We start from the raw sequence: 12,295 nt of genomic DNA, 5'->3' as shown, positions 1-12,295 counted from the left end.
TGTGATTGGCTCTTTCAGCTGGTAACATTCACCCCATAAAAAAAGCTAAAAAAAAAAAAAAAAAGTGATGAGCATCAGTTTTATGCTTTTATTTTGAATAAAATGACATCTCAAGCTACAAAATCTAACCTAAATCTAGATGACTTTTCCTCTATCTAATGCCACTTCTACTTGCCTATTGACATTTATAATACTTAACGTTCCATTCACTCATTACAGCAAAAATGTGGGAGGCAGTCCTGCAGGAAGTGAGGGATGGCAGAGCAGAGAAAGTGGGATAGCAAAAGGGAGTGTGTGACTACAGCTGAGATGACTTGTCAGTGTAACAATGGATTGGGCTTTCAAGTTTTTTTAAGCATAGCGAATATGTCTTGGTCCTTTGTTTGTGCATGCTTTTGTCCTGTGCTGAAATGTACAACTATGAAGGAGAAACTGCTTTGCAAACATTTTTTGTACTATGTGGGATTCTAATTGTGGTTAAGTGTTCCCCAGCTTTCTACCCTTTTTCTGCATTTAGCTCAAATTTGTTTTATCCTTCTACCTTCTGGTTCCAGCCTCCCAAACTTTCCTTTTTCTTATACGTATGATAGAGAATATCTAAGTATTTTGGATATCAATAATAAAATCAATATTAGTTGATGGCCTAAAAGGAACTGGGTGTCTATTCAGCATTCATCTGTCGTTCAAACATGGAAAAATTTACAAAAATGACTAAAATATAAAGAAGTTTGGCAAGCTTATGTGATCGACTGAAATGTAGGCAGAAAGAGAGCTGCAACAACGAGACTATGACTCAAAGTTAGAAGAGCGATACGGATCTCTCAAATTACCCTCTCTTCCTCATCTCCCCTCTTTCCCCTTGGCTCTCAAATACGAACAACAGCAGCCCTCTGCAGGGCTCTGGCAGCTGCATCTCCACTCAGAGCAACACACAACATACTACTTTCCCACCGCTGGCTCGGAACAATGTTTTGGGAATTTTGCATGGAGCTCCAGAATGGAGCAGTGGTAGGGATAATGGGCCCTGTTAAAAACCGCAGCTGGAGGGTATCAAGTCAGCCGTCTCCATCTCTTGGTCATCAACTGCTTTCTGCTTTTTATCTGCATCCTCTATCCGCTTTTTCTCTAAATCCATCTAACCAAGGCAGCTCACTCTCTGCTTTTCTGTGTTTCATGCTGAAATCATATCATATCTTCTGTCCACTTCCACCCTGCTTCTCTGGTTCTTCTTCTGCATTCCTTTTCTCACTCTTATAGGGCTTTCCAACACTTGTTTTCTCCACAGCTCTCTCTTTCCCAAGCTAATAGCTTCTAATGAGCGCTTGGAGGAGCCACGCAGTGCACCAGGACCTCTCTGCTGTGATGCAAGGGGAAAATATCTGACGAACCACCCCCTCAACAGAAGCTAATGGAAATACGAACACCACACAGGCATTCAGTAAGGTGGTGGAAGCAGGCGCACATTAACACATTCTCTCTGCAAGCACTCCTCACTCTGACTTGGTGCTGCTGCTGCTGTCTCCGTCTCCCTCCTCTTCCTCCTCTGTCAGTCTCTGTAATGAGCCGCTGAGCCAGTTCAGGTGATGTCTCCAAGCCTCCTGAGGCATCTCTGCAAGAACAGATAACAGTAATAATGATTATTTGTAGCACGTATACTTTTTACAATCAGTTATTTTTCACAATATTCAAATCCAGCTATCTAGTCAATTTTAAAGGAATAGTTCCACATTAAGGGAAATACATTTATTTGTTTTTTGTCAAGCTTCAGCTGCAACCTCAACAAGAATAACGAGAAGTTATTGCTTCAGGTCAAGAAATAGTTCCAGCACGTATTTTCTCATAAAGCTACAACTGCAATTTTTGCAATTTTATTATTGATTAATTTGCTGGTGTTTTGGGATGTTGATTGTGATTGTTTGGTGTTTAAAAATAAAAATGTCCTACTTTGGCTCTGATGCAGCATCCTCTTACACAATATCCAGCCTACAACAACATCTGATTAGTAAAACGTCACAATTATCAGCCGATTAACACTGAATAATCTGAATCTGCAAAGTAACTTGCACTTTTTCTATCATTGGTTGTTCTAAATTTGGACACTAAGATTTTCCTTTTTTACTGCAAATTAATATTAGTTCAAAATAGAGGTTATTAGTCTTCTTTCTTTCTAATAACTGGTATCGGTATTGGCCCTGAAAAAGCCATATTGGTAGAGCCCTAGTCCAGAGGGGTAACACAAGCATAATTTTGCACAACTTTCCAAACGTCAGGCGCACGTATTTTCCAAGCAGGACTGGATCATCTACTGCAAGCACTTGCAATTACTTTTTCCTGTTTTCCAGCTATTATTTTTAACTGCTTAAAGTACCAGAGTGGTGTTCGTCACACGCCACATTGTTCTGTCAAAAATAACTTTTTGCAACCACAGACCAAATGCTGCACTAAAACCCCACTGAACTGACACTTCAAGTTGACAAAAAAACGCTAACAAATATTTCACATGCTTGATATCTTGATCCAGGTCTTCCCCTCAGGCTATGTTTTAACAATGCAATGCTAAGTCTTAATTTATTACTTATTCAGAGGGATCACAAATCATGATAAAACCTCAAATCCTCTACTTTTCACAGTAACATTTCAATTCAGTCTGGGGTGAAAAATTGCCCTTCACCACACACACACACACACACACACACACACACAGTAATAATTAACTCAGAGGTCTGGCTGGGCTCCAGTGTGTCCCTAAATGGCCCCATTCATGTAAATCATTCCTGCCTACGGGCCAGTCTGGGCACACACTGATAAGCAGCGCTCCACTGTGCCCCTGCACTCACCTCCTGTGCATCCATTCAACAGTAAAGATTCCCATACATAAAAACTGGTAATACATACTCAGTGTAGGTTAACAGTATGCACAGATTCTTCTTAATGAGACAAATAAACAGATGTATTTTTGTGTTTGTGTCAGATGATCAGTGGTTTCAGTTATTCACAATAAATGAGAATCTTAAGCTTAAGATTTAAGAAGCTTAAATTCTGGTCAACAGTGTGTCAACTTTTATATTTAACATTAAACACTTAACGCAGTTGTTAAATAACTATAATTGATTAGCAAGAACAAGACACACAGGAGCCCATTCATTCTGCAGCAGGAAAAACTCTGTTGACACACAGTTAAAGAATACCTGAATGGACTTTTTCTTACAATACAGGGTTTTGTGCATTGTGTCAGAGTGAAATATTCAGAAACACACACACGGATGAGTGTGTATGTACACACTGACCTGACGGCAGAGTCAAGAGAGGAAGCAGCAGACTCTGAGGGGACTCTGGGAACAAGGCCTTCAAAGATACGCTCGTCTGAAACAACACAAATCACACATTTTCCTGAGCTTTACAGATGTAAATCATACTTACCCCGAACTCATACATCACTATGCTCTGAAAGCCTGAAAAATGACATTTTGAATGGGAGGCTGTGTAACAGTGATACAGTGGGTGCTAATGTCTAATGTAGCATGTAATAGGTAGCGTTTAGTGCAGTGTGACTACAGCCATTAAGACTGAGCGCACTGTAAACACACTGTAGCACTGCCATCTACTGGTTAATAGAGGTGAAAAGGAGTTAAGCTACATTCACAAAATGCTGTAGCAGGAAATACATTAAGTCTAGGACATAACACATCTTTTTTCTGGCCTTTTGGCAGTAATGTTGGACATATGAGTGCCAGATAAGTCCTTACAGTCACACAGGATGCATATCTGAGACAATATTTCGTTTGTACAAAAGTTACATAGAGATACATCAGTGTTTACAGCTCACAGTGGCTTCCACATATTGCAGCTGTTTTGTAAAAACTTATCACCTGCAAATGAATTATTTAAAAGCAATTTGTCTACAAGGCAGAGGTGTTTGTAATGTGTAGTGTGTAAGCAGCGCCCGGCTGGAGATCAAGCGATAACGATGTGGAAAATTCATCAAATGTTAAGTGAACTTGCCCGCAAAGGGGAGGTAATTGTCCATTTCCCTGTGTGCGCATCTAAGCTTGCAACATTAAGGTAATCATCCTTTTATTCCCAGCAAAAATGGTGGATAAGAGTAATTGGACATCTTTGGTAAACTAAGTTGTTGTAGAATTTGTTACAGCAGGTGAAGGTCTAAAGAGGGATGTGTTTGAACTCATCCATTTACAAAAGTTATCATTAATACCATTAAAACTGCAGCGTCCTGATCAAAACAGTGTGTCTCAATGTCTCTGCAGTTAATAATCTCACAGACTGAGATTTGAGATGTGAGATCACCTATAAAATCTCCGCTTTTTTGCACATAAAAAGAGTGTGTGGACAGTCGTGACAAGAAAAAAAAAATTTTTTACACACAAAAAATAGAGCTGTAAAGATAAGTTGATTGTTTAGTAAATAGACTCGAAAGTCAAAGGCAGCGATTCTGATGGCCATCTACTGGTTTGTCGTTTTTCTGTTTTACAACAGAAAAATTCACTTCTTCCAGCCAAGATTTGCTGCTTTTCCTTATTTTTACTTAATATGTTGGGGTTGTGGACTGAAGGTCGATTCAAACAAGGAATTTTATGTATCTATTTTTATGTATTTATTTTCCATCTCATCTTTATTTTACCAGGAAGTCACATAGAGCTCAAGATCTCCTTTACAAGACAGACCTGGCCGAAGTTCCAGCCGTACAAAGCCACAACATAATAAAATGCAACATATAAAACATGGTACAAACAAACATCCGCAATAAAACAGTAGAGTAAAAGAACAGGTATTCAAACCCAGTGGCCTCTGAAGAAAACCAACAACATGTCTCCTTCACAATATTCCTACCAATGCCCTTATTTAATCTTAAGAAGCAAAAGATAAATCAATTAATATTAATAATTATTCATTAATAACATAAAACTCAAGATTAATTGATCATGAAAATAATAATTAGTTTCAGCCCTTGATGTATCAAATATTTATATCTGTTGTTGAAAATATGAGGCCTACCTGATGCTGCAGCAGCGCCAGTTCTCTGAGGAAACAGCTTGTAAAGGTTTGTATAAGATGCTTCACAGACTCGGCCCCTTCAGCTTGCTTGAGGATGGACCTGTTAGACACAAAGGCGCAGACATAATCATGTTGTACAACAATCTTGCAGAAATACACGGATCAGGTGGTCAAAACATGTTATAACAACCAAAACACACCACTCACACACGACACACTAGGTCTCACCTGAAGATGTCTTTCACAACCAAGAATATGGAGCAGTGCTGAGCACAGGCTTTAGGCTGAAACACACAAAAAACACAGTTTACAGTGTCTGTAAAATCCTGCTGCTTCATAGATGCTAAAGTCAGCTTCCATGACCCATGATACACTTGAATGTTAACACTGACCACTGGGTGTCGATGTTGCATCGTCTACAATCCTCCCAGCCACGAGCCCCAGTTCCTCCCTGTTCTCACTCTCTCCCCACTAACCACTCAGTTTACCACTCTGTCAGTCCTTCCTTCACACACCCACACTCGCTTAGTCTCTCATCCCTGCCTAATGCGCGCTCATCATGTGTTTTAGATTTAACACATTCTAAAACGCCCCAGCGCAAACATTTAACAGCTGTACTACTCATGTCTGCCTCCCTCTACATGTTTACATTTCTTATAGTCCCTAATTATTCTCCCTCTCACGCCCCCCACACACTTTTATATAGGGAATATGCTTCACTATAGGGGGAGCACATGTAGTCTATCTTGCAGCATTTAATCCTGCAGTGATACAATAGAGACTAAAACGAGGTCCAGAATAAGTTATTAGCAAGCTCGTTGGTTTATTTCATTTACTCAAAACCTATTAAAAACATATAATTTCTGTTATTTACAATGATTATAATACATGAAGGCTAATATATATCTTTGACCTACAAACTGGTACAAAGTGCCATAATAGGAGATCAATTAGTCTCGGTGAGGTCAGGGAGAACAAACAGCCCCACCTAGCGTTTACATGGTGTCATGACGGCGTTCCAACATACAAATCAAGTGTGTCGACCTCAGTTTTGACATGTCAGTTTCTTTTTTGTCCTCTCAGGTCAGAAAACAGCGTTAAATCAAGCAAAACAGGCTTTACATGTACCTGTTTGTATATGTATGTCAGTGTGATTCTGCGTATGTGGGTTACATGCCAGCGTGCAGGCATGTGTGCGAACTGTCGTGGTTCCCCCTAGTGAAAACAGATGGGGTATTTTTGTTTTTTTTAGCGTTCTCCTCCATACCTTACCACTAACACATCAAGGAGGGTCAATTACAGCACACAACAAACATCCTGTTTTTGGCAGTAAGGCCCAGGAAGTGAGTGTTTATTGTTATTGGGCCTGCGTCTCTCACTGGATCACAGGGGGGTGGGACGAGCCAAAACGAGGAATGTGGGCCTAATTTCATGTTTCCCATTTTTGATTGCAGTTTAAACAAGCGAGTGAAAGGGAGGCGAGGAGAGAAACAAGCCAGTCGGCTCAGACGCCTCTAGTTTTTTTTTGCTCTTGCACACGTGTACGCAAACAGAGACTTGACACACGTGTGAAATGCACATCTGACATCCAAACAAGCTGAAGGCTAAGTGAAACCTAAACGTATGTCTCCCACCCTCTTAACGACGGACACGCTATACCAGATGCAATATCATAAACAAAGCACGGCGACTGGAGGCATATGTGTGTCAGGGTTTGCATGCATACATGTGCGTGTGAACTAGCAAGGTGATAAAAACAGAGGTCAATCAGAGATGGATGATTGGCGGGACAGAGAAGTAAAGACTACCTCTCTGTTTCACTCTAAAAACACACACAGACATATTGAGTTAGATCAATTTGTTTACAGAACTACTCTTTCCAACATAGCAGCTCTTACAAACTCCAGATGACAGAATCAAGTGCAATCACCATGCACGTTCCTGTAAATGCAAGCGTTAGTCTTAATTTTAAAGAACAGTTCCTAAACTGTAAAAGTGTGGATTTCTACCCTGTTATGTACACAGCTCAAGCGGACCATCAGTCCGAGAAAACAGGGGTGACACAACTGACAAACTTCACCAAAATAAGTGTGAGGCGGGTGAATTCTTGTTGTGCTGACATTTATAGCTTCCAAAGGCAATGCAATCAGTAACCTTGGTAAATAGGTATTGTATTGCTGGGCAAGACATTTGGCACAAACAATTTGCAGAAAACGTCTACATACATTAATCTACTCCCCTCTATTTCTATTGCATGACTACTAAGTGAATAATTACTCTAAACATAGGTCTACATTGTGGGAGACATTGTTGCATCGAATTTCAGAGATTTCTTGAATCGTCTTGTTTCAGAGACACATTGTTATCCTTGCTTCTCACAGCTGCACTAGTTTATCTAGGGCTGCAACTAATGATCATTTTCAATGTTGATTAATCTCTCAATTTTTTTCTCGAATATTCAATTTATTTTTTGGTCAATTGACAATCAGGACCCAAGATGACAATCCAAAGACACTGTGTAAAGAAACCAGAGAATATTCACATTCAAGAAAACTGTAATCAGAGAATTTTGACCTTTTTTTCTTAAAAAATAACTAGTTAACAATTAATTGCAGAGGCAAGAGACAACTTTTCTCCCCCTACCATTTCCAAGTGGTATTATAGTTGACACCGCTGTATTGTTTCAGTTTTCCTTAGACTCACAAATAACAACAACACAGGACAAAACATGACTTTATCATTCTATGAGGTGTCTTAAGGTGACATGTGTCTGGTGGCAGAAAAAAACTGCATGGTGATAGCAAGGTTCAACGGGAACCAAAGTAAACGCTGATGGTTTAATTATTCTATATCCTTACACTGAACAATTAACATTTATTTCATAATTATATGTTGAAGAAGAAAACTCGTCTATTGCCAGTTTAAGTATCTAAATAGTTGGCAATTCTGACTGCATTGTTGTAATGAGGACATCATCTTCAATAACCAGTCATAGCAATCTATTAATCAAAATTCAAAAATCACGTCTGACTTTTGAACTGGGCATGATCTTAGGTTAAATGAAGTGAGGACTGGCCTGGGACTCAAGCGACACAGAGTTCAGTACTTACCCAGCACAGTAAAGGCTGTGTAGCACAAGCCAAATGATGTGAGATGGAGTTTAGAGCTAGCCAAATGATGTGAGACGCATGCAGAGCAAAGCCAAATGGTGTGAGTTAGCCAGGCAAAAACAGTCAATAAAGATCCACCAAAAAGCGATGGAACGCATCCAAGAACTATGCATATGAAAACATTACAACTCCATGCCTCATAATAAAAAATCAGACGGCCTTATATTCAAACTGTTTGGTTTCACAGTTTACAGAGCATTTCAAAGTGGAGCTAAACACATATGGAGTGTGCAGTGATTTCTTCATGTGCGGCTCTGTAATTCAGGGCAGATGAGACAAACTTTGTACATAACAAACCCATTTAACAGCAGGAACATGTCACCAGTTTATCAATAGAATGAAATGCTGCCAATTCATTCAGCAGTGAAATATCAGAAAAAAACACAGTACAATGGCACAAGATTCTCAACATTTCTCTCTTTGAAGGTCAAAACGAGGCCATCATTAGTCACTCAACACTACCACAAGTGGATATCAGATATTTTTCATGTACTTTAGATGCGCTTTTATGACCTGATCAGAATGTCAGCTCTCTAAACACAGTACAGTATGTTTTGGCCTTCTAGCTTGGTTGTAATGGGCTTCTTCCTTCCCATAAAGATGCTGCCAAAAGAGTTGTTAGTGGATAAATGAGGTAAAATATATGAGATGTAAACCATGTGTTTCACCGCACACTTGCTAGACATAACTTGAACTTGTAACTTGTAATCTAAACTAGAACTTAAATGATCAGTCCATAAATTGATTAGTCGATTAATCTTCGTTAATGAGTTAATCTGCAACCATTTTAGTAATTGATTATTTGTTTCAGTCTTTTTTTATCCAAGAAAAAATACCAAAGATCACAGCTTCCACTTTCTTAAATGTGAATATTTAGTCTTGTTTTAAGTTTATTATTACTGTTAACTAAATATCGTTTATAGTTTTGGACTGTTGGCTTGACAAAACAAGCAATTCGAAGACCTTGAGCTCGGAGGAATGGTGATGGGCATGTTTACAACCTTTTCCTGACATTTCACACACTCTACTACACTGTACTACTACTATAAAGAAAATCAGCAAATGCATCGATAATGAAGATAACTGTTAGTTGAAAGCTCAGAATGAAACTTAAATAGTTACTGGGCATCAGTTCAGTGTCCAGCTGATGTTTAAACAAGGACTGAATTCATATTTTTGGCAAATCTGATAATTTCTATCACAGAAATATTAACACTTATTTTTAAGTTCTGTTTTTATCTCATAACATTAAACTACCTACCAGCAGTGACTGTGCCAGTTGCTGCTCTAGCGTCTCTGGTGTTGACCCTGTGTTGGTGACAGCGTTCTCCAGCTGACTGAGCACTGCTTCCTCCAGGCTGGACAGGTTGTGATACCACAGAGAGACTACTGTCTGCTCCTCCAATGATGAGCACTGGCTAGAAAAAAGAAACAGAAATATACTACAAATATTATTATGTGCTTGGTCACAACCCAATCAATAAGGTTTTGGAAACAGATGTCACAGCTGAACAGGAAGTCATCATTCATATGTCCCCTCACTGTACCTGGAGTAGGCAGAGCTCAGAGCATCTAGGAAGTCTCCACTAAGTGCTGCCCTGACACAAGTCACCGGTTGCTGCAGCAGAGCACCAATAAGAGGAGCAGCCTCGGGACAAGTAACCAGGGGGACACAAGCCTCTGATGTGGCCAGAATGCTGTCACATGAACACCTGCAAAGAGCCGTATAGACAAATCTATATTATCAGGAACTTCTTTTCAATCACCCTAAAGATTTTTGGGTTTTGATCCAAAACACTACACCACTATGCATGCTAACTATAACTTTGACGGGGAAGACTTTATCTATTGAGGAGGCAAGATTCTACTGCAGCTGCAACAATAGGTCAATTAGGCAGCAACTATTTTGATAGATGATTGCTTTTCTCTGTTGTATAGTATTGTAAGTACAGCTGCAATGATAAGTCGACAATCAAATAGTAAATCAAAAGAAAAGTAATTACCAACAATTCGATAATCTACAAATTTTTTCAAGCAAAAATGTCAAACACTTGCTGGGTTAGGGTTAACTTCTTAAATGCGAGGAATATGCTGCTTTTCTTCTCCTTTATGATAGTAAATGAAGAGTCTTTGGGTTTTGTCTTGTTAACTGGACAAAAGAAGCAATCTGAAGACGTCAATTTTGGGAATTCGTGATGAGCATTTTTAACATTTTAAGTAACTGTGAAGCAAGTTCATCAGTAATGAATCATTAATGAAAATAATCATTAGTTGCAGTGCTTATTTTAAATTGACCATATTTGAGTTCTGGTCTGCAAAAACAAGACATCGCACATAATTTTTTTCAATCTGTCTTAATACTTCAAACCAAGCATTAATCAAGAAAATAATCAGCAGATGAATTAATAATGAATATAATCATTAGTTGCAGCCCTAGTTTCTACTGTGCTGTACCTTTGATTTATGTCACCCAGAGAATTACAGCTCTTCCCAACGTTTTGCTGCAGCAGTGCCACCCTCTGAAACGCAAGAAAGACCACATTTTGCATATTTATCGAATAAATACATACAGTATGTATCAAAGCAGGCTAGAATCAGGCAAACGGCAATAAACGGTCAATACCTTTCTCAGAAGTTTGAGATAGTACTCTTTAGGTGGTACACCCATGTGCTTCATTAATGCCTGCGCTGCAGCATCGTCTTCTTCTGTAGCAAGCTGACACAACACTTTCTGTGGGAGGGCGGGCAACACAATGTGCAGCAGATTATCATTATTACTTTATGTGTATATCTATAACAGTGGACAAGACTTTAATACAATCTGCCCAAACCCCAAGATCCATAACATCAAAGCTAATTAGTTGCTGGAAAATAGGATGACTCTGTTGGCGTCACATCGTTTGAACCACATGAGTGGAGAAAAGGCATTCCGGTAAGTGAGAATGTATGGACAGCATATGAGCAACTTCAGAAATGAGCATTCTTTGTTACAGAGGGCCTCTGTGTTTTACAAGCATTTTTCAGAAGGGGCCTCATCATACACTGATAAAACTAGACTAATAAACTCAGCTGATTCTCGGCTGTGAAAAAAGCGAGACATAATGAAGGAACAAAGAGAGGGAACACTGGACTCGTACTGTAAGTTATAATGTTACAATAATGGTCAATAACGTCAACTTTTTCTTGGCAGTTTCCGCTGCGAGCCGTGTTACTGAGGAATGGTTTTTCTCAGATCACTTGAAAGCAAGAAAAGGTTCAGAAACAGTCAACATTCTTAAAAATAAGAACACAGCAATCAGTGGTCAAATGATTCATAAACTGTGTGTTTGGCAAGAATTTTTTGTCCATTGGTATTCACTCATAAGTGTGATAAAAAATTGGGGATTGATTTTGTACTCGCTATCTGACCACAATAAGTTGATTCACTGGTACAAGTCGGAAAGTGTGATCCAACAGAAACAGCCGAGGCCTCACATCTTCAACTCACATCTGTTTTTACAACTCCAATGAACCGAAAACAAAGAAACACCCAAGAGTAGACTGAAAAGTACAAATCCCTTTCAAACAGCAGATAAAAGGAGACCAACAGGAGAAGAGGAGAGAAAGAGATTGAAAGAGGCACAATATGTGAAAAAAAAAAGGAGACGACATAAAAACAACGAGTGAGAAAAACCAAAATCCCAGGCAGAGGAGCGCTGCAGTGCTGTTGGTGGAGCTGTGTGGTTTCATTGGCCAGGCCCTACAGCACGCCAAGATGCTTACCCTCCACACAGTCTTACAAAACAACCCCAATCACTACCATCTGAGCACCCTCAAACCCTGCACATTGAATACATACAAAACCAATCACACTTATCCCACCCTCAGTAGGGAGGCACAGTGGGGCTGGGGGATAAGAGTAGGAAGGAAGACTGGTTAGAAGGAATGGTAGAGTGAGAGACTGGAACGTACTGCGATGGCTGCATTTGGAGCAGGGAGAAAAAAGGGTGTGGTCACCAGAGGAATGGGATGAAGGGCAAATGGATAGATGGATGGCAAATACTTTAGGTCAAAAGCCGTCTTTCTCTCACAGAAAAACAGCAACCGAGCTGGCTTTGGGGGCTTGGACATGC

General features: G+C 39.6%; 1 protein-coding gene across 3 annotated transcripts in view; it reads right to left on the bottom strand.

Moving 5' to 3' along the window:
* The window catches only part of fancc (FA complementation group C), a 30,375-nt gene that overhangs the window by 4,313 nt on the left and 13,767 nt on the right, over nucleotides 1-12,295 (bottom strand). For 2 of the 3 annotated variants that reach the window (XM_073466741.1, XM_073466743.1), the window contains 8 exons: nucleotides 10,807-10,914; nucleotides 10,638-10,702; nucleotides 9,731-9,895; nucleotides 9,445-9,601; nucleotides 5,242-5,297; nucleotides 5,014-5,113; nucleotides 3,288-3,363; nucleotides 1,495-1,609 (listed from right to left, as the gene is read on the bottom strand). In XM_073466741.1, the coding sequence (XP_073322842.1) occupies nucleotides 1,495-1,609; nucleotides 3,288-3,363; nucleotides 5,014-5,113; nucleotides 5,242-5,297; nucleotides 9,445-9,601; nucleotides 9,731-9,895; nucleotides 10,638-10,702; nucleotides 10,807-10,914 (842 nt within the window). The remainder of the gene's footprint in view (nucleotides 1-1,494; nucleotides 1,610-3,287; nucleotides 3,364-5,013; nucleotides 5,114-5,241; nucleotides 5,298-9,444; nucleotides 9,602-9,730; nucleotides 9,896-10,637; nucleotides 10,703-10,806; nucleotides 10,915-12,295) is intronic. The other variant, XM_073466742.1, reaches the window with a different exon arrangement.

Source organism: Pagrus major, chromosome 5 (genome assembly GCF_040436345.1).
Source record: "Pagrus major chromosome 5, Pma_NU_1.0".
Lineage (NCBI taxonomy): Eukaryota > Metazoa > Chordata > Actinopteri > Spariformes > Sparidae > Pagrus > Pagrus major.
The sequence above is the reverse complement of the archived record's forward strand: the minus strand, read 5'-3'. Positions and strand labels throughout refer to the sequence as shown.